The sequence below is a fragment of the Brassica oleracea genome, chromosome C4 (assembly GCF_000695525.1).
Source record: "Brassica oleracea var. oleracea cultivar TO1000 chromosome C4, BOL, whole genome shotgun sequence".
Lineage (NCBI taxonomy): Eukaryota > Viridiplantae > Streptophyta > Magnoliopsida > Brassicales > Brassicaceae > Brassica > Brassica oleracea.
Genome location: NC_027751.1, coordinates 42,973,015 through 42,999,538, shown reverse-complemented (window position 1 = coordinate 42,999,538; position 26,524 = coordinate 42,973,015). Strand labels below are relative to the sequence as shown.

At 33.2% G+C, this 26,524-nt stretch overlaps 7 protein-coding genes across 8 annotated transcripts; 3 read left to right on the top strand and 4 right to left on the bottom strand.

Annotated features, from left to right (window-relative positions):
* Nucleotides 1-1,557: 1,557 nt before the first annotated feature.
* Nucleotides 1,558-2,274, bottom strand: LOC106341518 (F-box protein At2g35280-like). The gene has a single exon (XM_013780275.1). It carries the CDS (start codon nucleotides 2,032-2,034, stop codon nucleotides 1,558-1,560), a length of 477 nt encoding a protein of 158 aa, XP_013635729.1. The 5' UTR covers nucleotides 2,035-2,274.
* A 569-nt stretch (nucleotides 2,275-2,843) lies between these two features.
* On the bottom strand, nucleotides 2,844-3,680 carry LOC106338957. Its single transcript, XM_013777811.1, has one exon. The coding sequence runs from the start codon at nucleotides 3,678-3,680 to the stop codon at nucleotides 2,844-2,846; it is 837 nt and encodes a 278-aa protein (XP_013633265.1).
* A 6,670-nt stretch (nucleotides 3,681-10,350) lies between these two features.
* LOC106339773 (protein MEMO1-like) lies at nucleotides 10,351-12,073 on the top strand. Its single transcript, XM_013778643.1, has 7 exons — nucleotides 10,351-10,500; nucleotides 10,706-10,790; nucleotides 10,876-10,944; nucleotides 11,016-11,128; nucleotides 11,219-11,330; nucleotides 11,408-11,726; nucleotides 11,799-12,073. Exons 1-7 carry the CDS (start codon nucleotides 10,449-10,451, stop codon nucleotides 11,922-11,924), a joined length of 876 nt encoding a protein of 291 aa, XP_013634097.1. The 5' UTR covers nucleotides 10,351-10,448; the 3' UTR covers nucleotides 11,925-12,073.
* Nucleotides 12,074-12,356: 283 nt separating this feature from the next.
* On the bottom strand, nucleotides 12,357-14,538 carry LOC106338956. The gene is made up of 2 exons (XM_013777810.1): nucleotides 14,146-14,538; nucleotides 12,357-12,371 (listed from the first exon to the last, which is right to left on the bottom strand). The coding sequence occupies exons 1-2, from the start codon at nucleotides 14,536-14,538 to the stop codon at nucleotides 12,357-12,359; spliced, it is 408 nt and encodes a 135-aa protein (XP_013633264.1).
* An 897-nt stretch (nucleotides 14,539-15,435) lies between these two features.
* On the top strand, nucleotides 15,436-18,968 carry LOC106340467. The gene is made up of 8 exons (XM_013779347.1): nucleotides 15,436-15,937; nucleotides 17,475-17,542; nucleotides 17,711-17,912; nucleotides 18,003-18,100; nucleotides 18,189-18,258; nucleotides 18,351-18,422; nucleotides 18,510-18,623; nucleotides 18,699-18,968. Exons 1-8 carry the CDS (start codon nucleotides 15,545-15,547, stop codon nucleotides 18,756-18,758), a joined length of 1,077 nt encoding a protein of 358 aa, XP_013634801.1. The 5' UTR covers nucleotides 15,436-15,544; the 3' UTR covers nucleotides 18,759-18,968.
* Nucleotides 18,969-19,783: 815 nt separating this feature from the next.
* Nucleotides 19,784-22,115, bottom strand: LOC106337316. The gene is made up of 5 exons (XM_013776411.1): nucleotides 21,637-22,115; nucleotides 20,659-20,712; nucleotides 20,518-20,580; nucleotides 20,372-20,440; nucleotides 19,784-20,269 (listed from the first exon to the last, which is right to left on the bottom strand). The coding sequence occupies exons 1-5, from the start codon at nucleotides 21,988-21,990 to the stop codon at nucleotides 20,039-20,041; spliced, it is 771 nt and encodes a 256-aa protein (XP_013631865.1). The 5' UTR covers nucleotides 21,991-22,115; the 3' UTR covers nucleotides 19,784-20,038.
* A 934-nt stretch (nucleotides 22,116-23,049) lies between these two features.
* LOC106339605 (probable receptor-like protein kinase At1g80640) lies at nucleotides 23,050-26,232 on the top strand. Of its 2 annotated transcripts, none has more exons than XM_013778449.1 (10): nucleotides 23,050-23,344; nucleotides 23,760-23,921; nucleotides 24,060-24,322; nucleotides 24,396-24,528; nucleotides 24,697-24,760; nucleotides 24,876-24,972; nucleotides 25,118-25,220; nucleotides 25,403-25,521; nucleotides 25,609-25,698; nucleotides 25,865-26,232. In XM_013778449.1, the coding sequence occupies exons 1-10, from the start codon at nucleotides 23,203-23,205 to the stop codon at nucleotides 25,991-25,993; spliced, it is 1,302 nt and encodes a 433-aa protein (XP_013633903.1). In that variant the 5' UTR covers nucleotides 23,050-23,202; the 3' UTR covers nucleotides 25,994-26,232. The 2 variants fall into 2 exon arrangements, with proteins under 2 accessions (XP_013633903.1, XP_013633904.1); XM_013778450.1 differs by lacking the exon at nucleotides 23,050-23,344 and adding an exon at nucleotides 23,634-23,655.
* Nucleotides 26,233-26,524: the final 292 nt, after the last annotated feature.

Here is a 26,524-nt window from a genome sequence, read left to right as displayed (position 1 = left end):
ATTGATAAATTTTTTTAAATTATCAATTACTAAAATTATTAATCCCACAATGAAAATTTTGTTATCAGTAATTTAAAGTTTTTACTATTAAAGATACACATGATCAAAAAAACATATGAGTAGAAAACATCATTTAAAAAAAAGAAGACATTAATATTAAAAATATACTATGTATGTTAATATCATTTAAATTTAATTACATATCCTATCAAATTTTTAAAAAAAATTGTTTGGATTAATAAAATTAATTTATATGTTCGCACCAATTTAATTATATATGTAATAGTTACTGACTTTTAATTATTTAATATATATTTATATTTCATAATATGTAAGAACATATAATACATAAAATAATTTATATATATAATTTTTATCCCGCGCAAGGTGCGGATCTTAATCTAGTTATTAATTAATTTGGCATCACTTAACCAAAGTGATAGAATTTTGTATCACTTTAACCTAATTGATATTATTATATATATTTATATGAATTAAATAATTGATGTAACTATTTTTTGTTAACATTACTTATTAAATTGATATAATATTTACAACAATACGAAACGGATGCTAACAAAAAAATTCAAACTGTATTTTTTTTTTTTGAAATCAGTTTAACTAAGATGATGTTATTTCATATTAATTTCCATTATTTAAAACATTTTTCTAATAGAAAAGTAAAAAAAAACAATCAGCCTAGATTATAAAGAAAACTTGATGTAGTGGAGGATTTTTTTTGGGTTTAGTTTTTCTTTTCTTTAGAAAAATACTTTATCGAATGGTTTTAATTTAATTAGATTTTGTTTTAACGGTTTCATCTCCACAAGCATATTCTTTCATCCTATTTAGCAGTTCGATTCCTTCTTTATTGCTTGAACTTTCTTTTAACAGTTTAACTGTTCTATCTGATTTTTTGATGAGCCAAAAAATAGAAGCCAGTGGTGACGTGAATCATTTTTTATATAATAATGATGATGACGAATTTGATTGGGAAGCTCTGCAGAGATATTTTCCCCCTTCTTTAGGGTTTTTCTTTTAAAGTTCATAATTTATAGCCATACGTTTATTGCTTAAGGATCTTTTTTATTGAAATTCACTTTTTATCCTTGTAATTGTTTCAGATAATACTAAAGAGATGATTATCAATCTTATTTTATACTAGGGGTTGGCCGGCGCTACGCGCCGGGTTTGAGATTTTTTTCCTATTTCAAATTGGTATTATTGTGTTCTTTTATTTTGTTGTTATGAGCCCTGTTCTAAAACTCGGCCGCCTAGCCGCCTAGGCGTTACGCGTCACTTTTCCGCCCCGATTTATGCCAAATCGGTTTAAAAAATCGGATATCCGATTTTTTTCCGCCTAGACCGCCTAGACCGCCTAAATGACCGCCTAGCCGCCTAGGCGGCCGCCTAATCTATTTTTTTTTTTTTTTTTTTTTTTTTAATAATATTTTTATTTATTTATTTGATCTAAAATTTTATAAATATCATTTATATTCATAATTTTGATGAAAATTGAAGAAGTGGACGTTCCAGAGCCCTCTTGAAATTTATCATTCAATCCTCAACCAACGAAATACCTTTCTCTTCCGTGAGGTCGTTGATGATTTTGATTCCTTTGTCTGTCTCGCCGATGGCCATGAGGAGAACACCAAAAATGTATCTTCCTTGTAGGTGACCACTCTTTGATGCTATGTGGATGTGATGTAGACCTAGGACTTGATTTTGAGATTGGAAGAATTGAATCATACCTTTTACAAAGTGAGCATCAATATTGTCTGCTTTAAGGTAGGCGTCCATTAATGATTCGTACTGATTGGATAGGACTGGCTTCTTAACAAAAGGCGAGAGGTTGAGATCTTTGGCAACAGAGGGGTTGTCTGGACGGAAGCTTAGGCTTCTGCATGTCAAAACCGTATTGAAGTAGTCGACGGGGGAGTTTTGGCCTACTTTCGAAACTATTAGAAGACGCATGTCTTCAGGCATGGCCTCAAGGGTCTGCATGATACTTTGTTTCGGATTGATGGAACTCATGAAAAAATCCTCTGTTTGTGTATTTTTGCTTTTGATGTTATTTTTTAGTTTTTTCGTTGCTTCTCTTTGTTTATATAGGGCCGATGATGGTGCTTCGTGTTTGTTTTCCTTAGAGAAAGTGGATTGATACGTTTTGCAATTGTTTTCGTATATTTATTGTAACCCATAATTGGACGGTTTAATTTTTTCCTCTGGATTTTCAACATTTATGTAATTGCGTTACATGTGTGTCAATGGCTCATTCGCAACGGCCAGAAAACTTTTTATTCTTAGATTGAAAGATATTTGTTATGAATATGAATGGTTAATATTTCTCATCCATTGTAAAAGTTTTTGTTTGGTTATTTTTAGTTTTGTTTGGTAAACCTAAGATATTTTTTTATGATGTTGTTATGGTATAGAGTTTTCTATGTTTTAGTATTTCATTTTGGAAGTTCGTATTAATATTATTTTTTAGTCTTCGGATTTGTCATAGCTTGATGTGTGTGTTACGGCATTGATCACGGGTTTTAACAAAACGATGGGCCTTCCCGAAATCTCCAAAGGCCCAGACGAATCAGATAAAGCTTGCGACATCGTTTAAAGCAGGGTGACGTGTCAAAAAAAAACCTCATCCTCCTTGCTGACGTGGACAGCCTGAAAAGGCAGATAGTTCAACTTTATTTATAAAGATATCCGAAGAAAGGGAGTCGATCACTGAAAGTTGGTAAATCTCCTTGAGGAGACTGATTCTATTCACACGGCATAAATAGCCAGAGTTGTTACACAAATATTGTAATTACAAAATATTCACAAAGATTGAATCTTATCTATCTACAGAATATTCTATGCGTTAGGACCCCAATTCTGGTTGTTGTAGCGATTGTTGTTGTTGCCACAACCACTGAATCTGTTGTTGTTGTTGCTACGCATGTTTCCTCTGTTGTTCTTGTATCCTTGATTGTTGTTTCGGTGAGGAGAGATGTTGGCTGACTTGTCCTCCACGACCTAGAACTGTTGAGGATGAGGCAGTGACAGACAACGAAGCAACTTTTTGTGGACTTGTTGACTCTCTTTTCCTCCATCTCGAGCATCAACTGAGCTGATTCAAATGAAGGAAAGGGTTCCCGATGCCTGATTACATTTATGATGTTATCAAACTTTTCATTAAGTCCATTTAGGAGATACATGACAAGAGTTATGTCAGTAACGGGAGCATCAACAATGGTGAGAAGATCCGATAGCGATTTCAGCTTTTGATAGTAGGCCTGAATGGTCATATCGCTGATCTCAGTGGTACATAACTCATTGTCGAGTTGAATAGCCCTTGCTTCTTTGTTGTTTCGAAACTGATTTTCTATATGGATCCATATATCTCTTGTTGTGCCGTCTGTTTTAAATGAGTTGAGGAAGAGTTTATGCGCCAATGTACCGTAGAGCCAAAGCTTCACGAATCCGTCACGTTTGTGCCAATCTGCGTCATTATCACCAGTAGGGAGAGATGGTCCATCAATATGACCAAATACATCAAAAGTGAGACAGTGCATGTGGAAAAGCTCACGCCACACATCATATTTATGATCATCCAAATCAAGGATGATTGGAATGTGAGATTTGAACTTGTTCACACCAAACGCTCGATCAAGATGAGCCTGAGGAACAGCCATGAAAAAGAGAGAAGAAAGCGAGATAAAAGAGAGATGAGAAAAAGATAGATAAGAGAGCACATGGAGCTCTGATACCATGAAAGTTGGTAAATCTCGTTGAGGAGAGTGGTTCAGTTCACACCGCATAAATAGCCAGAGTTGTTACACAAACTAGAGTTTGACCTGCACACCCACGCGGGTTTGATTTTTACCTTTTATAAATTGTTTAATGACATTTTTAAACATATATGTTATTTAGATATTTTTAGGTTCTAACAAACTTACTTGGACCCGGAAGAATCCAACTCGAACCCTGTCCGATAATTTATAATATCCGAACATATTTTAATGTAAAATCCAAAACACAATCCCGTAAAAACCGATTTGTATATGATGCTCATGTCTAACTGATTATGTAAACAAATAAAAATAATTTTGTTAATCGGTTTGAATTTTTGTCACTAATAGAACAATTTCATTTAAACATGTGAAATTTTTATGATTAATGCGTAAAATAAATGACATTGAATTATTATGATAACCACAATTAATGACATAGTTTGGAAGAGTGAAAATGAATGTAAAAGATGTAATTAAACACTTAAATGAAAACAATAAATGAATTGGTTACAATTTGTCAAAAAAATGAAAATTGGGCAAGAAATGTTAGGGCAGCTCTCTCACCTCTTCATGCAGAGGTAGAGGCACTAATATGGGCAATGGAGTGTATGAGGAATTTGCGTCAATTTCAGGTCACGTTTGCAATGGATTGTTCTCAATTGGTGAAGATGGTTTCAGAACCAGAAAAATGGTCAGCGTTTGAAATGTATCTGGAAGACATTAAGATTTTGAAAGTAAGTTTCATAAACTTAGAGACCAGTCATGTACCTCGTACGGAAAATTTAAGGGCCGATAGTTGAGCACGCAGTGTCAGAAAAAATTTGTCTTTTGTCGTTCACATGGATGCAGAGTTACCAGTTTGGTTCACAGAATCAGTATGAGTCTGTATACGTCGATGACAAAAAAAATGAAAATCCGTAAAAGCCAATTTAAAAATAAGCAAGTATTATTTTGTACTTCAGTTTTAGTAGAATTGATATCGTAGCTACAAAATATTCACAAAGATTGCATCTTATATATACATAATATTCTATATTTTAACAATCACATGCTTACTAGAAAACAAAATAATTATTCTTACCAAATATCTATTGCACCTTAAATCCAAATTATATGTTCAAAACTATATTTCATTACATTTATATACTTTTACATTTTTGAATATTTAATTATTTTTAAGAATATTATATTTTTTAATATAAATAATAATAATTACATTTACAAATCTTAACAATTTTAAATGTTTTTTTTTAAAATAGGTTCAAAAAAAATTTTGAATTTCAAAAAGAAAATTTTTTAAAAATATTTTTTTTTATAAAATAGAAATATTATAAAAAATTATAAAAATGATCGAATTTTTTTTTTAAAATATAAAATCTTTTTATTTTTTATTTTTTATTACTTATACATATATACCGTAAGGGGTAAAATAGTTTTTTATATTTTTAATGAAACTTCTTTCGGTCATTTTCTTTTTTTTAATGCTCTTTTTGTTTCAAAATCTTTTAAAATGGCTATTTAAGAAAATTGTTCAATTTTTTATATATCCGCATTATTTTCTTTTTAATTTGAAAGCAAAAAATAAATAATCATGCTATATGATTTAGAAAATAAATATATTCTATATTTTATTTTACAAAAAATGATAGAAAAGAGGTAATACAAAATTCATGAAAATCTATGTCAATCTAAAAAAGTTATGATCAAATTTCATAAGTCAATATATATAAATTTTCACAATCCACATAACTTTTTTTAATCTATCAACTCTCAAAATTCACAAACTCTACACAAATTCAACTCTCAATATTTAATTGCAGATTTCTAAAAACTACGGAGAACCCAACCGAAAGTATCTAAATACTAATATTTATGTGTATATGTATATTAAGAAACTTCCGATGAGAATCCCCCATTGGAGGAGAGGTGTTCTGAGATTTTTGGCGGTTTTGTGAGCTAAGTATTATAGGCCTTAAATACAAGAAGACTGGGTATTTATTTACACCATATGCAGAAATAAAAAAAAATATTAAAATGAGAAATTACCTAGACAACCACATTTCTAATATAATTTTGCATGTTTATTTTAACCAAATTTACCTTCATTTTTAAAGAGGTAAATAGACAATTAACCTTAGGGTCAACTAATTTAAACTTACGGTTTAGAATTAAGGGGTGGGATTTCGGATTTTAGTAAATATATAAATAAATATCTGAATTTTCTTCAAACTCTAAAAAATAGTTCAAAAACCATTCTCGAACTTAAAAAGGAAATTTTTAAAAAGTTAGAATTTGAAAACTTTATCGATTTGTTTTCTATTTTTATCAAAAATAATAATAAAAATACTATATGATTTTGAATTTAATAAATGATTTCTATTTTTTTCTGACTGATTTTGTTATAGATAAAATAGATCCACACAAGACCAACGGACGAAGATATGTCTGTGGTTAACTATGCCGGCAAACAACATGATGTCTCCGGAACCTTAAACCCACACTGGGGCAGCAGAAGCCCAAACATGATACATGATACAGGGCACAACGATTACAACCAGACTTTAGACTAAGCAACTAGATTCCAAACTACTAGTATCCATCTCAAGAGTACAGACAAACCTAAAGAGAAGAGAACCTATGAAAGTTGCTTGATGTGAATGTCCTCGGCCAAACCACCGACAAACCACTTCCTCCTAGAACAATGAGGCTCCACCTCAGAAACCAGTAACACGAGCTTCACAAACCGGCCAGTAAGAATCACTCATAGATTCTGTCACACTCCCGGATACGACTGAGTCGAAGACGACTAAAGTACGCCTTTTTGTTTTGACTATTGAACGCCAATATATGAAACCACCACGGACACAGATCTCCACGAAATCTGCTCAAACAACTAGGAGCGAAGCCCACACAAGCCGGAGAACATCGAACAGTGAACACAGGCCACGAACGGCAGAAAAATGGCTTAGACGGAACCACAGCGAACTCATCGAAATAGACACACCCTGAAACAAAGAGTACCCCATCAGTAGCCTAGGAGATATGAACAATCAATAAAACTAACCAGATCTAACAAGAAATTCGAAGACAAAAGCTTTGGAAATTAAACCACTCCGTAAATCAACAGATCCAGAACTTCTATCAAAAGAATCCACAACAGATCTGGAAGTTTCAATCGATCTGGGTAAGCCACATCTCCTTACAAAATGGAACCAGTCACAAACCGAGTTACAACTAAGCAAAATACAAGGGAGGATTATTGGTAAGTGAATTCTCCTGAATTTTGAAAATTTTGAGATTTCATTGTTATTGGTTTTTGAATTTCAAAAATCTTATTATAATCTATTGTTATTGGTTTAAGAATTTTCAAAATCCATTCAAATCCTTTGTTATTCAAAAAGTTTAGTTATTAATGATTTTCTAATTCTAATTAAATATAGTGTTATTGGGAGATGAATTCTATTTATTTTTACTCATAACACTCAACTTTCAAAATATCATATGTATCGAGGTGATTTTTAGAATCTATGTGATAAAAAAAACTAAAAAACAAAATATTTATACTTACCAAATATCTATTGCATTTTAAATCCAAATTATATGTCCAAAACTATAATTCATTATATTTTATATACTTTTACATTTTTGAATATATAATTATTTTTATATTTTTTTATCATTTCCGAATATATAAATATATAAAAATATTAATAAATTTAAAATGAAAAATTTTAAAATCGTTTCAAAAAGAATTTTTAAATTTTAAAAGAAAATTTGACAAAAACAATTGAAAACAAAATTCTAAAATTAGAAAAAGTTTGAATTTGAAAACATATAATTCTAAATTGAAAAAAAAAAACTTTTTTTATTATTATTGTTTTATATTTTTATTATTTATATATTTATCAAGCAATGGGTAAAATAGTCTTTTGTCTTTTAATGAAACATCTTTCGGTCATTTTTCTATTTGAATGCTCTCTTTGTAACAAAAAACTATTTAAGAGAATTGTATAATTTTGTATGTATCACTATTATTTTAATTTGAAATTTTTTGTGACAAAAAACAATTTAAGAGAATTGTCTAATTTTGTATGTATCACTATTATTTTAATTTGAAAAATAAATAAATAATTATGCTATATGATTTAGAAAAATAAATTATTTAATTTACAAAAAGAATGATAGAAAAGATGTAATAAAAATTAATGAAAATCTGACCAATCTAAAAAAAGTTATGAACAAAATTCATAAGTCAATGTATATAAATTTTTACAATCCGCATATTTTTTTTAAATCTATCAACTCTTAAAATTCACAAACTCTATACAAATTCATCTCTCAATAACTCCCTTAAATCTTGACCTTTTAACTCACAAAACACTTAAAAGTTATCCAGTACAAAAAGAAACTAAATCGTTGCCTTTAACTAAATGCTCTTGGCTCTAGGGTTCAGCACAAGGCAAGTATTTGCAAATTTTCAGGTATTTGCTATTTGGCTTGACTCGTTCGAATGGTTTGATCTGATACTTATATTTGGCTTGTTTGAATCAAGTACTCATTATATCAAGTACTCGCAGAAAAAACATTAGTACTTGTAAGTTATTTAACTCGACTTTGTTACTTAGCAAAATCAAATACTTATCTATAGAATACTTGATTACTTGCAATTACTTCAAACAAATACATAAAATAAGTATTTTTAATGAGTAATAAGTGACTTTTAATGATTACTAAGTAGGCGTGGGACGGATCCGGATATCTGGAAAATTTAGGGTACCCGGATCCGGATCCATGGATTTAATATCCGGATCCGAATTTCGGATATCCGTCTCTATATTCTATTATCCGCAGATATCTGGATCTGGATCCGTAAAAATAATTAATTTTTTTTAAATACTAAAATTTTAAAAATAATACATAAATTAAATATTTATACAATATTTATAAATATATATATATATATATATAATATTGTAAAAACTAAAATATAATATTATAAAATTAATTTATGTATAAATATTATTATATAAAATATAAATATTAATGAAATTTAAAAATTCAATGTGTTTTAAAAATACAGATCCGGATATCCGAACCTAAAAATTAAGATATCCGGATCCGAATTCGGTTTGGACAGATCCAATATTTTACTATCCGGATTCGGATCCGAGCACTCCGGATATCCTATTTTCGGAGCGGATCTGAAGCAGATCTCGGATCGAATTCGGATCTCGGATAATAAGTCTCAGGCCTAGTACGAAGTACTTTTCAACGAGTAATAAGTATTTTATAGTAAATAACAAATATTTTCTAGAACAAGTAATTACCAAGTAATAAGTAATTGGGCAAGTATCAAGGTAAATATTAGAAAAATTAGAATACTTGATACTTGACCCGGATTTGCAAGTAGTAAAATTTGTTGACTCGGTACTTGATTTGACAATGCTAAATACTCAATTTTTACGAGACAAGTAACTAGTATATTGGTGACTTCAAATGTTTCTTAAATGAAATATAAAAAATGCCACATAATTATCTAGATTTCACTTAATATATATGTTATATATGTAAGATATTTTTGTTGAATTTTTAGTCTATAATAATTATTCTTTAAGATATCTATCAACATATATGAGTTTTTAACATTGGGATGATCAGTTCTAGATGGGATGTAAGAGCTATATTTATCTTTAATTTTTATCTATTGACTTTAAAATTATCAATTATGTTTTTGGTTTTAAAACAGCAAAAATAAAAAAATGTATGTAAAGTTTTATTTTCTAAAACAATATTTTTACCTGTAGCAATAAATTTTTAATCTACATCATATACAAATAAATCAATATATCCTACATACTAAATTGTATACAAAACTTTATGCAATTACAACCCAACCAATCATCACCACTGTATCCAGCAAATATGAATTGCCATTTTATTTTCTTAAAATCTGAATCTCTAATTAAAATAATATTGGTTATCGCTTGGCATATACTTATTAAAGTTTTCAAATTGGTTGGTTGCCTACCTTCTAAATTATATATTTATATGCATAATATTATCTTTTAGAGACCATTTTATATGCATACATTTTCAATAAGTTATTTTAACTGACTTTTATTTAATTAAATATATTTTACTAATTATCTGATTTTTTGTTACTATTTGTACTGTATAATGTTGCAATCGAAACTCATATATACACTATAAACTCTATTAAAAAGACGTAATAGTGTTTACGCATTTCCCTAATACTAGTTGATATTTTGTATGTATCCTAATATCTTAATTTAAAATTATCCAACTATATATAATATAGGAGCAAAATTTTCTACAGTTCTGTTTCTGGCGGAAACGAGTTGGATCAGTTTAACACATCTTGTAATGGAACATTTACCTATTTTGAGGAGGGACAACCTTATAATTAACATATTTTACAAGGGCCAATAAGCTAAAAATTTTAGAAAAAGAAAAAAACATAGACCTATTTTGAAGACGTCATGAAACTGTCCGGGCAGCAATAAAAACAGCAGGAAGTTTACGAATGGCGATAAAAACGGCACAAAGTTTTATGGTCTTAGAGTTTTCTTTCCCAGAGTGAGCGAAAAGAAAGTAGAAAAACAAAAGCAGAGAATCTTCTTCTTACGATCCTTCAATCACTTGACGAGAATGGAGAAAGTGAGACAAGCATCGCATGCAGGCTCTTGGTATACCGACAATCGTGAGTTCTGTCTTTCCTCTCAGTTATCATCTTAATTTTAGGACAGATAATTAGGGTTCTAGGTTTTGTGTTGATCTATTCTTGTTGTTGATAACTGATTTTAGTTTTACTTTCTCTGAGAGCCAAAGGTTTTGATTTTGTACGTTTTTTTTTTATAATTATTAATCTCTCTCTTGAATTGTCTCCGCTTGTTCTTACGGCTCAGCTACAAAGTTGTCATCGGATCTTGAAGAATGGCTAAGAGCATCTGGTTTGACCAAATCTCCTCATGTCCGAGGCGTCATTGCCCCGTAATAAGTTCTCTCTCTCTCATTGAGTCATTTCCTCCTCCAAAGTGTGATTATTACTTGTCTTTAACTTTTCCAAGGGATTCAGACACGCAGGTTATTCCTACTCCGGTCGTGCAGCTGCTTACGCCTTTGGAAACATAGATCCCACAAACATGTAACCAATCTCGCGTACTTTGTTTACTGGATACATGGATTCAAGAGTGTATCATTATGTCTTGTTTTCAGTTCCAGGATATTTCTTCTTGGTCCATCTCATCATTACTATACTCCAAGGTGCGCTCTTTCCACCGCAACGGTTTACAAAACCCCAATAGGAGATCTACCCGTTGATGTGGAGAGTAAGTAACTTCTCTTTCTAATGATACATGAGAGGAAAGATGTTCTCTTTTTTGTTCTTATATATATAGATATATATTCTCCACCACCAGTGATTAAGGAGATAAGAGCTATGGGGAAATTCGAAATGATGGATCTCCGGGTCGACGAAGCTGAGCATAGCATGGAAATGCACTTGCCCTATTTGGCTAAAGTATTTCAAGGGTAATCACATCACATCTCTCAGTTTTTAGATTCTTGTGAAAAAACTTAATAAATAATGTCTAATAACTTGGTATCAGGCACAATGTGAAAGTTGTACCTATCTTGGTTGGATCAGTGAGTGCTGCAAGCGAAGCCATGTACGGTGAATTGCTAGCTAGATATGTGGATGATCCCAAGAATTTTTTCTCAGTGTCATCTGACTTTTGCCACTGGGGCTCAAGGTTTAATTACGTGCGTTATGACAAGAGTCATGGTCCAATACACAAATCGATTGAAGCATTGGACCAGATGGGTATGGATATAATAGAGACAGGAGATCCAGATGCATTCAAGAAGTATCTTTTGGAGTTTGACAACACCATTTGTGGGCGCCACCCCATTAGTATTTTTCTCCATGTAAGCAGTTTCTTTGCTATGGTCCAACCAGTGATAATGAAGGTGTGTTTAATGTTTTTGTTTTACTTTCAGATGCTAAAACATTGCTCAAGCAAGATTAAGATCAATTTCCTGCGGTATGAGCAGTCAAGCCAGTGCCAGACAATGCGAGACAGCAGTGTCAGCTATGCATCTGCTGCTGCTAAGTTGGAAAGTTGAACTGAAGAAAATCAAAAACTTGGGTGTGCAAAAATTCTCATTCGGTTTTAAGGTCTTTTGGTTTCAATGCAAAGAACGTTTTTACAAAGATCTGTAATAAGAAAAACACAAGAACCTCTTCCATTGATTGATATCTAATCCTTTTTTTATTTCTCTCACAAGTTACGTTCACATAAAGTAAACACTTTGCTCAAAATCTACGGAGGCAGAGAAGAACAAGAGATACATCATAAGTTAAACTCTTACTTTCTGAATGTTCTGGCAAAGCTTTGAAAATTGAAGAAACTGCAAGAGAAGATAATCAGACAAGATCACTAGAGTTAATAATACATTAGTTGATATTTGATAAACATGTAGTGAAAGATGATGAGCTCCCAGGATTTATACAAAGAGTACCGAGACTAAGAAATGTCAAAATATGCATTGAAACTACTAAGCGCCACCATCCTGCAATAACAACAATGATCAATACACATTCCTTTTCAATAATAAAAACTAACTGAGGAAATTTCTTATATCATTGGCTATTAGTGGTTTTATCAGTGACTGGTAGGCCTGAGCTGACCCGACTATAGCAGAACACATCCAATTCTGTAATAAGAACAAATCAAAATGCTAAGGACTCGCAGCCTCATTTATTGAGATATATTAGGTGTATTCAAATATATGTCTAGATGTATTTAGTTTTATTTATTAAATTATTAATCAACTGGTCCAACTATAACAATATTGTACAACAAGCTGGTAGAGTAGATTCTTCTTTTTCTATTAATAAAGCTAATCTAAGAGAAAAGAGAGAATTATACATTGAACTAGGGCTATCTATGCGCGGAAGATTGTTTTATTGTTGTTAATTATTGTTTTTCGGATGATATAGTTAACTAATTATGTGATCATCTTTATTTGCTAAGAGTATTATTTGGTATTTTTATTATGTTATGTAATAATAGGTGATATGCTAACATATTATGTGTTTTTTAATAATGTGTTATTGTAGGCATAATAGTACTTATTAGTGGTGGAGTGAGTTTGTGATGTAATGCATATTGAATTTCAATAATTTTACATTTAGGCATTTGTTGATTCTAAGGCTAATAATTTCAGTGTAAAAATTAATATTTTTTCCAATTATTTGAACATTACTTTTTAAAGATGTTTTGTGCTCTCTCCCTATATTTTTACATTGAGCCGTCACCGTCTATGCATTTCGTTTACCTTTACGGTGTGTTGTGATTTTCACCATCACCGAAAAAGACTCACATATGTGCTCTTGTTCTTCCTCACCTTTTTCTCCTCTTTTTTCTTAGATTTCGGCTCATGTTAGGAACTGCATCTCCTTGGTTTGGTTCGAGTTTAGTCGTCTTTAAAGTTGTTTTCCTCGTCGTTGGCTTACCATCGATAGTCTCTTCTTGTCTTGGTTTTCAAGATATGGGTTTTGGTGATATGACTTTTATAGCTCGAGGACGCCTCCACGATTTGATGATTTTTTTTGTCTACCCTTCCATCTATGTTCCCTCATCTCGTTCCAGCTTTCATCGCTGCTTGCGTCTGTGTGACTTTCCCTTTCGTCATGTTTGCCACTCCAGGTTTGGATAGTGTTATCTTCCGAGTATGCTCTGTAGATTTGGAAGATTGTTTCTGGTCTCAAGTCTGGGCTCTGGTTTCTCTGGGATTGGCTTACGTTCTCCTTCATTCAGGTTGTTCTTTTCTTCCCTTGCTTCCCTTAGTATAAGTGTGCGGTATTAGTCTCTTGGAGCTTTGGTTCCTTCTATCCAGAATTTTGTGGTTCTTCACCGGCATAGGCGTCTTGTTTGTGCTTGTTTAGTTTGTGAGGTGCTTCTTACCTCTTAGCTGGTGGTTGTGCTTATCATTCATTATGTATGTCTCTTCTTGCTTCGTGGTGATTTTGGTCTTCTGTTGATTATTCTTCCTTTAACCCGTTTTCTTGGTTCTTTGCATTGGTCCTTGATCACGCTCCTTTGTGTTCGAAAGATTGTTTTATCTCAAGATTATCTTTCTACTTTTTTCTAACTTTTGATTGTTCTGGCCAAGACACTCTATGATAAAGTGGAGTAAGTTAGCTTTCGTTCTTGATCGCCTTTGAGCTATTGAGTTAGTGTTACTTTAACATTTTTTTCTGTAATTATGGAGGTTTTATGTTTAGTTTATATGTTCTACTTTAGTTTGGTTAATATATATATAGTTGTATAAAATAATGAACCTGATCAACACCAGAGGGAAGAGGGTTTGCAACAAAGGTAGGGATCTCATTCATGAGCCCATCGGGTCGACCCGAGTGCAAGATTCGGGTATACCCGCCCATCTCCGAACCAGGTTCGTCCCTGAACCTGTTGTACCAATAGTACATGATCCGACACTGCCATGTGCTATACACAGAGTCAGTGGCTGTCACCGCCGTGTGAAAAAGTCTCTTAGTCTTCTTTGGCGGAGTCTTGATGGAAGATATGACGTCATCTCTGGAAGAAAATGACCGGCGTCCAGGGAGATCTTGCTGGAGAGGAGGATCACCGGAGAGTATGTAGTTGTACCTGATTATTAGAAATAACGATAGAGTCATGAGCGTTGGGAAGAAGAATTTCCCACGAAAACCCATTTTTTGTTCTTTTTTCTATGTTAACTTTTTTGTTTATGTGCTTATGCGTTTGATTTGTATGTATGTTTGTAAGGAAGAAGAAACACACAAAAACAGTTTCAATTTGTATAAAAAGTCGTCGCTAATTGTGTTATTGTGAAATGAGTAGTAGTTGCGAGAAAGTGGTTGGTCCCACAATGTTCTGGTCTTCGCTTCGTTTTTTTATCTTCTTCTTCTTTTGTAATGAAATACGATTTGTTGTTTTATGATTGTATTTTCTTGTTATAAAGCGGAATTTTCTCACTTCTTATCACATGTGTAAAGGGTTTGTTTACACGCATTTTTTTAAATCTTTTTATATTTTAGATTCTTTTTCTTTTAGATTATTTCAATTTGATTCATTATTTTTTATTTATGCACTATCTAATCCTTCTCACACTAACCATCATCATTTGAAATTTGATAATCTATTTTATTGTTCAAAAAATTGCAAAACGAATAAAAAAATAAGTAAAATATATATATATATATATTTTACTTATTTTTTTATTCGTTTTGCAATTTTTTGAACAATAAAATAGATTATCAAATTTCAAATGATGATGGTTAGTGTGAGAAGGATTAGATAGTGCATAAATAAAAAATAATGAATCAAATTGAAATAATCTAAAAGAAAAAGAATCTAAAATATAAAAAGATTTAAAAAAATGCGTGTAAACAAACCCTTTACACATGTGATAAGAAGTGAGAAAATTCCGCTTTATAACAAGAAAATACAATCATAAAACAACAAATCGTATTTCATTACAAAAGAAGAAGAAGATAAAAAAACGAAGCGAAGACCAGAACATTGTGGGACCAACCACTTTCTCGCAACTACTACTCATTTCACAATAACACAATTAGCGACGACTTTTTATACAAATTGAAACTGTTTTTGTGTGTTTCTTCTTCCTTACAAACATACATACAAATCAAACGCATAAGCACATAAACAAAAAAGTTAACATAGAAAAAAGAACAAAAAATGGGTTTTCGTGGGAAATTCTTCTTCCCAACGCTCATGACTCTATCGTTATTTCTAATAATCAGGTACAACTACATACTCTCCGGTGATCCTCCTCTCCAGCAAGATCTCCCTGGACGCCGGTCATTTTCTTCCAGAGATGACGTCATATCTTCCATCAAGACTCCGCCAAAGAAGACTAAGAGACTTTTTCACACGGCGGTGACAGCCACTGACTCTGTGTATAGCACATGGCAGTGTCGGATCATGTACTATTGGTACAACAGGTTCAGGGACGAACCTGGTTCGGAGATGGGCGGGTATACCCGAATCTTGCACTCGGGTCGACCCGATGGGCTCATGAATGAGATCCCTACCTTTGTTGCAAACCCTCTTCCCTCTGGTGTTGATCAGGTTCATTATTTTATAATTGCTTTTTATTGATGATAGATGCACAAATTTACATATATAGCTCAAGACTCATTATATACTACCTAGATTTGGGACTGATCATGCTATTAATTTTCTTATTTTGAAGTTTATAACTGAAAATAGCCATCACATTAACGAATATAATCTCAAATCTTGTGTAATATGATTTATTAAAAAAGTAATGGTCAAAAATAAATAAATCACGTAAGTAATGTTCAAGTCATGTTCGACCAAAAAAATAATAAATAATGTTCAAGTTGTAAATAAAACATATTTCCAATAAATATAATAGTCTTCATTTTTTAATAGTTGATATTAATTATCCCTAAAAAGGGCATCGCAAATGATACAAAAGCCGGTGTCCCAGAAACAACAATCCGGTGTTCAGAGAACACATAGAAGAAGATGTTTAAACAACCCTAGGCAAAATCATCTTCATTATTTAATAAAATCGTATAAACAGTGAGGAATATGTTTAGGGCTGTGCAATCGGGGTTCCTATCGGGATTCGGTTTGAGTTCACTCGGATTTTAGACTTTTGGGTTCATGAATTCAGTCCTATTGAATATTATAATATTTTGGGTCGGATTCAGTTTGAATTTAGTCGGGTCCATTTCAGGCTTAGTTATATATCCAAAATCTGGTTGAATCCGAAATAGTTTTGGTTTCGAATATTAACCGGAATATTTTTTCCAAAAATATTGACTTGTACTTGATTAAATTCAATATATTTACAATATTTTCTATAAATTTGTGTACATGTATTCCTCTAACCATATTGTTGGCATTCAAAATAATTTTGGAAGACTCGTCTATCAACCATATGAGAATCATCCTTGAACCATACGCGACAACATCAAACATATCATGACGACATGACATACTGAAATCTTGTACGAATGAGAATCATATGTCATGAAACGTAAGCAAATTAAAACTAACAACTAGCAACTCTATAAACACAACAAACTTTATTTAAAATTTAAAATAAAATAACATTGGTTTAAACTTCATAAGTAAACTTATTCATAATTGAAATTCAAATGCAATATGTCAAAACATAAAAACATCAACATTGGCCAAATACCAAAATATATATTAAACTTAGTATTTTATTTAATTATTCATGTAATAGATAATTATTTTAGGTATTCAATAATATGTTAGTATATTTTAGATATAAATTCGGGATTGATATTTAGGTTTCGTAAGAGTTTTTTTGAATTTTTTGGGCATCCATTTGGGTTCGGATTTGGTTTGGGTAAAACTCATAACCCAAAATACCGTTAAACAAAACTCATTCGATATTTATGTCAAATTTGGATCGATCCAGATTCATAATTTATTGGGTCAGTTTGGATTTTCAGATTCTGTTTATTTGTCCATCTCTAAATATGTGTAAAACTTTTTCCAAGGGTGGTGAACATTCTTTCAAGAAATAATTACACAAAAGTTAACATTCTTTTAATAAAAAAAATTCATATGGTGATATCATTGATGATTTGTGTATAATTTGCAGGGATATGTAGTTCTAAATAGGCCTTGGGCGTTTGTGCAATGGCTTCAACAAGCACACATAGAGGAAGAGTATGTACAATTTACATTCTTAGTCCCTTATTTTCATAATATTTTTAATTACCTATTCTCTTAATACACCATAGTTAAGATTGTTGGAATTCAACCCCCATATATAGGTAGGAGAATGCCACTTTTGATGTTCATATTTTTTTTTGCTTTTGTTGATCACTATTTCAGTTACATTCTTATGGCGGAACCTGATCATATCATAGTTAAACCAATACCGAACCTAGCCAGAGGCAATCTCGGGGCTGCATTTCCCTTTTCCTATATTGAACCAAAGAAATACGAATCTGTTCTCCGCAAATTCTTCCCTAAGGAGAATGGCATGATATCAAGAATCGACCCCATTGGCAACTCTCCAGTGATTGTCTCTAAGGTATATTAATCTCACCCTTAATCAAAGTCGTTGTGGTGTACATATATATGGTTACATGCATAAATAATCTAGTGTTTTTTTGTTTGTTAGAATGCATTGATGAAAATTGCTCCAACATGGATGAACGTTTCTTTAGGTATGAAGAATGACCCACAAACAGATAAAGCTTTTGGATGGGTCCTTGAAATGTATATACATTCCTCTACTCTTCTTTGTCGTCAAGTTCTAAACTTACAATGTTATATTAAAAATGCTATGTTTGATATTTGTTATAAGGTATGCATATGCTGTTTCGTCGGCGTTACATGGTGTGAGCAACATTCTACACAAAGACTTCATGATTCAGGTTTTGATCAATAAAACTTTATATAGTATATACAGAGAAGTTTCAGACTTTTTTGGAACGTAACAAGTCACGTTCTTTTTCTTATTGTGTAGCCTCCTTGGGACACTGAATCAAAGAAGACGTACATCATACATTACACTTACGGTTGCGATTTCGACATGAAGGTACGTAAAATGATGAAACAAAAATAAATAAAGTGAATTAAGTTTGGGTTATGTACTGTTGTGTTTTATGGGTTTCCTAACTTACAGGGAAAGATGATGGCTGGGAAGATTGGAGAATGGAGATTCGATAAACGGTCTTACGGTAATAAACCGCCCCCAAGAAATCTCACATTGCCTCCCCAAGGTGTTCCTGAGAGCGTGGTATGTATGGCTTCAACCGTTCCCTTTTTTTTTCTTGCACAGTCCTGATCACTAATTGGACATAACACAACGCAGGTGACATTGGTAAGTATGGTGAACGAAGCTACGGCTAATATTCCTAACTGGGAATCCTAAAAAGAATTTTGTTTATTTTTTCTTCTTGCGAGCAAGATTACATTCCCTTTATAGTTTTCATTACTCCAATATTCAAATTCTAAATCCATATGTGGGTTGGAAGAAAACAGAAACCCGTAGCTGTAGAAAACTAATGACGGCTATGACAAAATGCGAGTCATTGTTAGGAAATGGTTTCCTGTTCCACAACCAATCATACATTACTTAATATCGCCTTGTTGATTAAGCAAAACAAAAATATGTTTAAGTAAACAGATCAATACCAGGCAAAACAAAATATGTGCTCAAATACTTCTTTCTGTGTTTCAAATTCAATATGTGTTATACTTGTTAGTGTGCAACTGTATTTTGGCTATGCAGGCTTCTTCTTCTCCCTTGAGATATTTGTCAATCATTTTCTAGTTAATAATAGATCATGATTCGAACAGTCAACTTGAATACTTAAGCCCAAATTAATGTCATTATTAATACAGAAAAGAACACTAAAAAAATCAATAAACCATGCACAAGCAATACAAGTTGCGTAACACGACTAATCAATCAATATACAACTATGCAACTAACACTAGCCTCACGTACGAAAACTGTCTTTATTCTCTTGTCTTTAACACATATCCCAATATCATCAAATTTAAAAGAGCAAGTGCAATCTTGTGTAATCTTAGATACAGATAATAGAGACTTGGTAATCTGAGGACAAACAATGACATCATTCAAAGGTAAAGTATCTGATGAAAGAGCCAATTACTGCAGAGCATGCGCGAGTGATATGTACGAAACTCCTGTCTTCCATCATCACTGTATCTGATTCAAGATATGGCTGTGTTGCAGGTTCTTGAGGTATTAGTGTCATAAGCCATTTCTCTTGTATTTAGGTACCATTCAATGCATGAATCATTTGTGATGTACATAACTATTGTTTTGGTGAAACAAGAAGATTTTTACAAGAAACAGCCTATTTGGTGGCTTACATTTTTACTTGAATTGCGCACTTCGCAAGAAAAAAAAAACAAGAATCAAAAACTGTTTTACCCAAGAAATTCATTTCATAAGCAGAGAAGATAAAATCGAGAATAATATTTGGTAATCCTCTTATTACATTGTTTCATTCCCTTTTTATCTTCTTATATAAAATCTTCTCGAATCCTTGTTGAGTAGTGTGAATTCTTTGTCGGCAAACTCATCACTTACTCCCATCTCCTCCGTCCACGGACAAAAAGCTACACCACTGATCTCTAGTAATTACCTGTGACGTCATTGTGGGTTAAAGCTTTCTTTGTTTAACGCGTCCCGTACAAGGTCTCTTCTTCCTCTATGGGTGTCATGTTCAGATCAGGGAGGAAGAAGAAACCCTTTTCTTCAGGTCTCTTGGTTTCACTTGTTGTTCTGTACGAATGTTCGTTTTTCACCGGTTTTCGAGAGCTGGAGAAAGGTAACCGCCTCTTTTTCCGGGACTCGTCGAGATTAGATCTGTTAATTGGAATATTCTTGATTCGATCTGAGTACTCAAGCTACAAAACAGCAAACGATTCTGATTCAGGTTTCAAGATCAGCGGAATTTAAAAAGAAAAAAAAGAGAGAGAACGGAAATGTATTAAAGTAAAGTCACACACCTTCATTCTCTTCAAGCTTTGGTTCTTGGCACTTCGTTTCTCGTATGTTGCTTGCACATTTGCAATATTCTGATGAAAAGATAAGAGATCTATAAGGAATACGGTTTTGGTAAAAGCAAATGTTCAAGAAAAGAGAGAAAAAAAACCTTTTGAAGGTTAAGTCTTTCCTTCAGCTGAAAGTTCTCTGCATCTTTAAGGTCCAAGAAAATCTGCAGAATATTCCCCAAGAGCATTAGATATAGAGATCGTGCGAGATAAAAGAAAGAGAGAGAGAGAGAAGTGGATACCTTTTGTTTCTTTGATCTCTTGTAGCTGCTGATTTCATTTGTTACGTGTAACGCCTGCCACAAATACACGCATTGGTTAACGATTATATAATTATCTAACGGAATTAAATAAGAGATTAAATAGGTATTAGATGCTAAAGAGGACTCTTTAATTCGAAATTATAAAACATATTTTATTTTCATAGAACATGGATCATGCACGCACGCCACATCATGATAATCCCGTGGCTTGGTTCACATGACACCATCAAACGACATCATCATCACGTGACGACAATATATCCGACAAGATTTACACCACTTGTCTAAAACGACAGCGTTTATAAAACCAAGAAAACTCAACTTTACAAAGTTTTTGACTCCGCACATCAACAATCCCCCATCTTTTATGGGAACAATACAAACAAAACCCGACCGGTTTTAACCGACGCTAAATTACCGGTTCACGAAATTACCGGTTCGTTATTCAGATTAATTCACAGTAAAAAGATTTAAGACTCGTTTAGAGTGGGGGAGATTAGCATATTAAAGTCACGCCCACGAATCGTGCAACTTTCCCAAAACGAAAGAGAAAAAAAAAAAACAAATCTGAACACAAAATAAAATAATTAATCCCCACAAAAAAAAAACGTTCGACTCAATGGCTGGATCCATAAACAAGAAATCCACCTACGCTGAGGGGTAAAAAGGTAAAAACCAACGAAGCTTTAATTTTCTGGCGGAATAATCAAAACTTTTCCGACTAAAACTGACAAACCCCAATCTGGCTAAAAAAGGCTCGACGATGTACCGTTTACGTACGATGACGTCAGCAAAATAAACCGGAAATCGAAAACGGAAAACCGCTAACAAAATCGAATTCGCAATTTGACGAGGAGATCCTCCAATTATCGACCAGATCGAAACCAAAAGTAAGAGGAAATGACGATTCAAGAGAAGAAGAAGAAGATTCGGAGAGATAGAGGAACGTTGACATACCTTAGATCCGTATCGGGTAGATGTAGAGCATGTAGATTGACGACTAGCGTCTTCAAATCCATCGGCGGAGGGACAAGAAGAGCCGCCGCTACCAGATCCGCCGCTCCAGCATAGAGGAGTCATAGGACTGGCTCTAGCCGAATCCGTTTCCTTCTTTAAAAGGCCTCCAACGCCAGCGCCGACGCCTAATCTCGACCTCGGTTTACGAGAACCCCACCGTAACAGAGGTATATTCGCGGCGGACTCTACCGTTCCGGCGTGCTTGAGGCGAAGAAGAAGCTCCACCACCACAGAGTCTTCCGTCAGAGCCGCCGTCACCCACTCGTCTTGCGTAACTGCCGTCGGTTTCTTCATCGAAATGGACACTGATAAAACTCAGATTCAGAAACGGCGATAAAGGAGCGAGAGAAGAGAGAGAGAGAGGGGAAGTTGGAGAGAAATGGAAAAGAGATGAGATTGATGGGACTATTATACAAGCCTTCCTTATTATTATTCCTCTCATTCATTTTTTTTTTCTTCTTCATTTATGTCAAAATTATAAAATGAAAATCGTTTTTTTTTTCCATTTCTTTTGTTTCAATGAGATTCGCTTTTTCTGTTTTGTTGTCGACGATGATGAAAAAGGTTTTAGATTGGGTCCATGGCTATGGGACCCACCTATTACTCTCTTGGAGCTAAGGTCGAGATGGTAAGGAATCTTCTTCGGTGTTTTCCCATTTTCAGCCCAGTAACGGCCCAATAAACTATCCTAAACTCAGACTCTGAAAATCACTATGGTTTTAAACTTGATAAAGTGATAGATCTATGGGATTTACTTGACAGGCTTGCTTATATCTGCAGGTTACACTGCTTGAGCCAGATGATAAAACAAATGATGAACAAAACATTGCCATTAACCACAACCATCTGACTTTTTATTTGTTTTGTGTGTTGTTTTTTCACAGTGGTTCTAAGAAGGAAGTTGCAAGTTTGACTTCTCATTCATCATCGGATGTTGCTAGGCATCAGTTTTTTTTTCTTTTACCAGATCATCAGTTTGACATGGTATCCATTTCTGATTTGTTTTGGTTTGTTTGCTTGTTTTTTATTTGATGATAGGAATTATAGGACGCAACATTGTTAACCATCTCTCTGTTTACACAAACTCGTTTGTTAACACATTTTCTAAATAGTTTTGTTTTTTGAAAAAATACATTTTCTAAATAGTTTCTTTTTTTTTGGAACAATTTCTAAATAGTTTCTCCGTTTAAAAATTCAGTAGTAAAGAAAGTGTGAATTTGTCCCGAATCTTTCCTCGTTACTTCATCACCTTTAGTATAATAATAATAACGGTTCAATAAACGAGAACCCCAACTTCTTTTAAAAAGGAAATCCCTTTCTCTTTCCCTCCTTTATGCAATCATAAAAAGAGGTTTCAAGAAGACAGCGAGTGAGAAAGAGACAGCTTAGAGAGAAAGCGATAGTTCGTTCACTCTTCGCTTTCTGAGAGAATCTCAAAACCCCAAAACGTCTTGAGAGTGAATACATTCACAACTCTTCTTTTCTTAGCAAAAAAACAAAACAAAAATGAAGAAACTTGTTCATCTTCAGTTTCTGTTTCTTGTCAAGATCTTTGCTACTCAATTCCTCACTCCTTCTTCATCATCTTTTGCTGCTTCAAATCCTTCTATAGCTCCTGTTTATACCACCATGACTACTTTCTCTCCAGGTATTTTTTTTTTCTTGTTTCATTTTTTTGGTTATATTTCAATTATTAATATTGATTGTAGCTTGAATGAAGATTATTTGGGAGTTTGTGTTCTTGTTATTACCATTTGGTTGACTTCATTGTCTTTAACTCTATTTAATTTCTGGGTATCTGGATTTTATCTCCGCTCCTCGAATTTCGAAAATCAAAACGAAAATTGTTTTTGTATTCGATAATTAAATGCTACAGTATTTATTAGCTACTCACTCCTTGTCTTTTCAAATAAAAATTTGTAAGAAAAATTAATATTTCCCTTCTTTTGTGAATCCTGGGTAGCTTTGATTCAACTTAACATATTCCACAGATGAAATCTACTCAATGAATTGACGAACTAAAGAAATTTTCTTTGTGTTTTTATTTTGCTTTCTTGTGTCAGGAATTCAAATGGGAAGTGGTGAAGAACACAGATTAGATGCACATAAGAAACTCCTGATTGGTCTTATAATCAGTTCCTCTTCTCTTGGTATCGTAATCTTGATTTGCTTTGGCTTCTGGATGTACTGTCGCAAGAAAGCTCCCAAACCCATCAAGATTCCGGGTAATTTCATCATCCTATAAGTTGATTCATTGAATTTGGTCATTTTAAGTTTCTTGATTGTTTCTTATGTTTTTCAAGTTTTGTTTATGATTATTTGCTTTTTTTATAATGATCTTTATAAAATGTTTTCAAATGAAGATGCTGAGAGTGGGACTTCATCATTTTCAATGTTTGTGAGGCGGCTAAGCTCAATCAAAACTCAGAGAACATCTAGCAATCAGGGTTATGTGCAGCGTTTCGATTCCAAGACGCTAGAGAAAGCGACAGGCGGTTTCAAAGACAGTAATGTAATCGGACAGGGCGGTTTCGGATGCGTTTACAAGGCTTCTTTGGACAGCAACACTAAAGCAGCGGTTAAAAAGATCGAAAACGTTAGCCAAGAAGCAAAACGAGAATTTCAGGTAACATAATAACTCTCTCTAAGTTTATATGATTCTTGGATCTTTATTTTTGATTTCATGGAGATCTAAACAGAATGAAGTTGAGCTGTTGAGCAAGATCCAGCACTCCAATATTATATCATTGTTGGGCTCTGCAAGTGAAATCAACTCGAGTTTCGTCGTTTATGAGTTGATGGAGAAAGGATCCTTAGATGATCAGTTACATGGTAAAAAAAACATGTTCTGAAACTTTAATAATGATTTTGTTTAACCCAAAGAGATAATATTATATAAATAGAAATGATGGAAATGATATGAATTAAATAGGTCAGTGGCCACATGAATGATTAAATCATTTTAATTTATTGATTTTATCTTTATAATTAATGTCTTAGGACCTTCGTGTGGATCCGCTCTAACATGGCATATGCGTATGAAGATTGCTCTAGATACAGCTAGGTATAATTAAATAGCCGACACTTTTCAGCTCGTTTACCGGTTTTCTCATTGGTTAAATCTTGTTTTTTTAATCTCTATAAACATGTAAACCGGTTTTTGCTCTGGCTGTCTGCAGAGGATTAGAGTATCTCCATGAACATTGTCGTCCACCAGTTATCCACAGGGACCTGAAATCGTCTAATATACTTCTTGATTCTTCCTTCAATGCCAAGGTAAATTCTGCTTTGAAAATGTTTCTGGCTCTGAACCCAAATCTTAGGTCCTAGATCTTGGTTCTTGTTACTACATGTAAAATGAGAATCCTGAATCTTGAAGTTGTACTAGTTTATTGCGTTACATCTCTTTGCAACAGTGCAGATTTCAGATTTTGGTCTGGCTGTATCGGTTGGAGTGCATGGGAGTAACAACATTAAACTCTCTGGGACACTTGGTTATGTTGCCCCGGAATATCTCCTAGACGGTAATATTCTCACTTTTGCTCTGACTCTGTTCTCACATCTTGGGATTGTACCGAACAATACAATCATTTTGTTATGCATTACATATATATCCTGACTACAGAAACTGGTTAAATCAGGGTCACTAGACCAGTATAGTTGGTTTTGTTGATAATACTGTTTTTTGTGTGTGTGTGTTATGCAGGAAAGTTGACGGATAAGAGTGATGTCTATGCATTTGGGGTGGTTCTTCTTGAACTTTTGTTGGGTAGAAGGCCGGTTGAGAAATTGAGTCCATCTCAGTGTCAATCTCTTGTGACTTGGGTATGTATCATCCGGTTTAAGAAGGTCCACAATATGTGTTGGTTTTTAATCGGTTAATGATTTATAGATGTGTTGATAATGTTGCAGGCAATGCCACAACTTACCGATAGATCGAAACTCCCAAACATCGTGGATCCGGTTATAAAAGATACAATGGATCTTAAGCACTTATACCAGGTTTAGTTTTCAAGATCGAACCGGTTTAAGTCCATTTAGTAGTTGTTGACTAAACTTGAATGTTGCTTATAACAATCCATTAGGATTTGAATCTAAGCGATGTAAACTGGTGAGATTGCAGATACTTGTACAATTGCTGAACCGAAATTGTTAATTCCTTTCTCAGGTAGCAGCCATGGCTGTGTTGTGCGTTCAGCCAGAACCGAGTTACCGGCCGCTGATAACCGATGTTCTTCACTCACTTGTTCCATTGGTTCCGGTCGAACTAGGAGGGACTCTCCGGTTAACCCGATGATTGATGATAAGCCACTTCCAAATACATATTTATAGTTTGCCTCGTTTTATCCTTGTATAGTATTATCATCCGAACATCTCAAAAGTTTGGGGGTGTAAGAATGTGAGATTAGAAGTCTACTAGGGTTGTTGAGTTTATAAATTCCCACATCACGTTTTATGACTAGTGTGTATTTTTTGTATATTCGAAATGTAGAGATTGATGAAAGTTTGTGTTTGAAAGAGTATTGTATATTAACTCTCCGAAGAGTAATAGTTAGGATTACCATGTATATAAGGAAAGAAGAAAGCGTCCATGGAACTCCGACAACTGAAGGACCCTCTCTCTATATATGTAGCTCGATTTTTGAATGATGCTATATTTGCTTTTTTTTGTTAATAAATTTATTATTTGAATAATGTTAAATTGGTATGTTTTTCGACTTTAAATGATTTCTCTTATATCTGAAAAATACAGAAAAGATCACCAACCCACCCCTTGTATAAAAGTTTCTCATAGTTATATACAAAAGTCGAACAAAAGACATACACT

Excerpts from the sequence above, each read along its gene's own strand:
- LOC106337316 (XM_013776411.1), bottom strand. The coding sequence starts at position 21,990 with ATGAAGAAACCGACGGCAGTTACGCAAGACGAGTGGGTGACGGCGGCT. Across the intron at positions 20,713-21,636 it reads CTACCCGATACGGATCTAAG|GCGTTACACGTAACAAATGA; the intron begins GTATGTCAACGT and ends TATTTGTGGCAG. Across the intron at positions 20,270-20,371 it reads AAAGCTTGAAGAGAATGAAG|CTTGAGTACTCAGATCGAAT; the intron begins GTGTGTGACTTT and ends GCTGTTTTGTAG.
- LOC106339773 (XM_013778643.1), top strand. The coding sequence starts at position 10,449 with ATGGAGAAAGTGAGACAAGCATCGCATGCAGGCTCTTGGTATACCGAC. Across the intron at positions 11,129-11,218 it reads TCTACCCGTTGATGTGGAGA|TGATTAAGGAGATAAGAGCT; the intron begins GTAAGTAACTTC and ends CTCCACCACCAG. Across the intron at positions 11,331-11,407 it reads TTGGCTAAAGTATTTCAAGG|GCACAATGTGAAAGTTGTAC; the intron begins GTAATCACATCA and ends ACTTGGTATCAG.
- LOC106339605 (XM_013778449.1), top strand. The coding sequence starts at position 23,203 with ATGAAGAAACTTGTTCATCTTCAGTTTCTGTTTCTTGTCAAGATCTTT. Across the intron at positions 25,522-25,608 it reads GTCAATCTCTTGTGACTTGG|GCAATGCCACAACTTACCGA; the intron begins GTATGTATCATC and ends ATAATGTTGCAG. Across the intron at positions 25,699-25,864 it reads ATCTTAAGCACTTATACCAG|GTAGCAGCCATGGCTGTGTT; the intron begins GTTTAGTTTTCA and ends TTCCTTTCTCAG.
- LOC106340467 (XM_013779347.1), top strand. The coding sequence starts at position 15,545 with ATGGGTTTTCGTGGGAAATTCTTCTTCCCAACGCTCATGACTCTATCG. Across the intron at positions 17,913-18,002 it reads CTCCAGTGATTGTCTCTAAG|AATGCATTGATGAAAATTGC; the intron begins GTATATTAATCT and ends TTTGTTTGTTAG. Across the intron at positions 18,101-18,188 it reads TTTGGATGGGTCCTTGAAAT|GTATGCATATGCTGTTTCGT; the intron begins GTATATACATTC and ends ATTTGTTATAAG.
- LOC106341518 (XM_013780275.1), bottom strand. The coding sequence starts at position 2,034 with ATGAGTTCCATCAATCCGAAACAAAGTATCATGCAGACCCTTGAGGCC.
- LOC106338956 (XM_013777810.1), bottom strand. The coding sequence starts at position 14,538 with ATGGGTTTTCGTGGGAAATTCTTCTTCCCAACGCTCATGACTCTATCG.
- LOC106338957 (XM_013777811.1), bottom strand. The coding sequence starts at position 3,680 with ATGGCTGTTCCTCAGGCTCATCTTGATCGAGCGTTTGGTGTGAACAAG.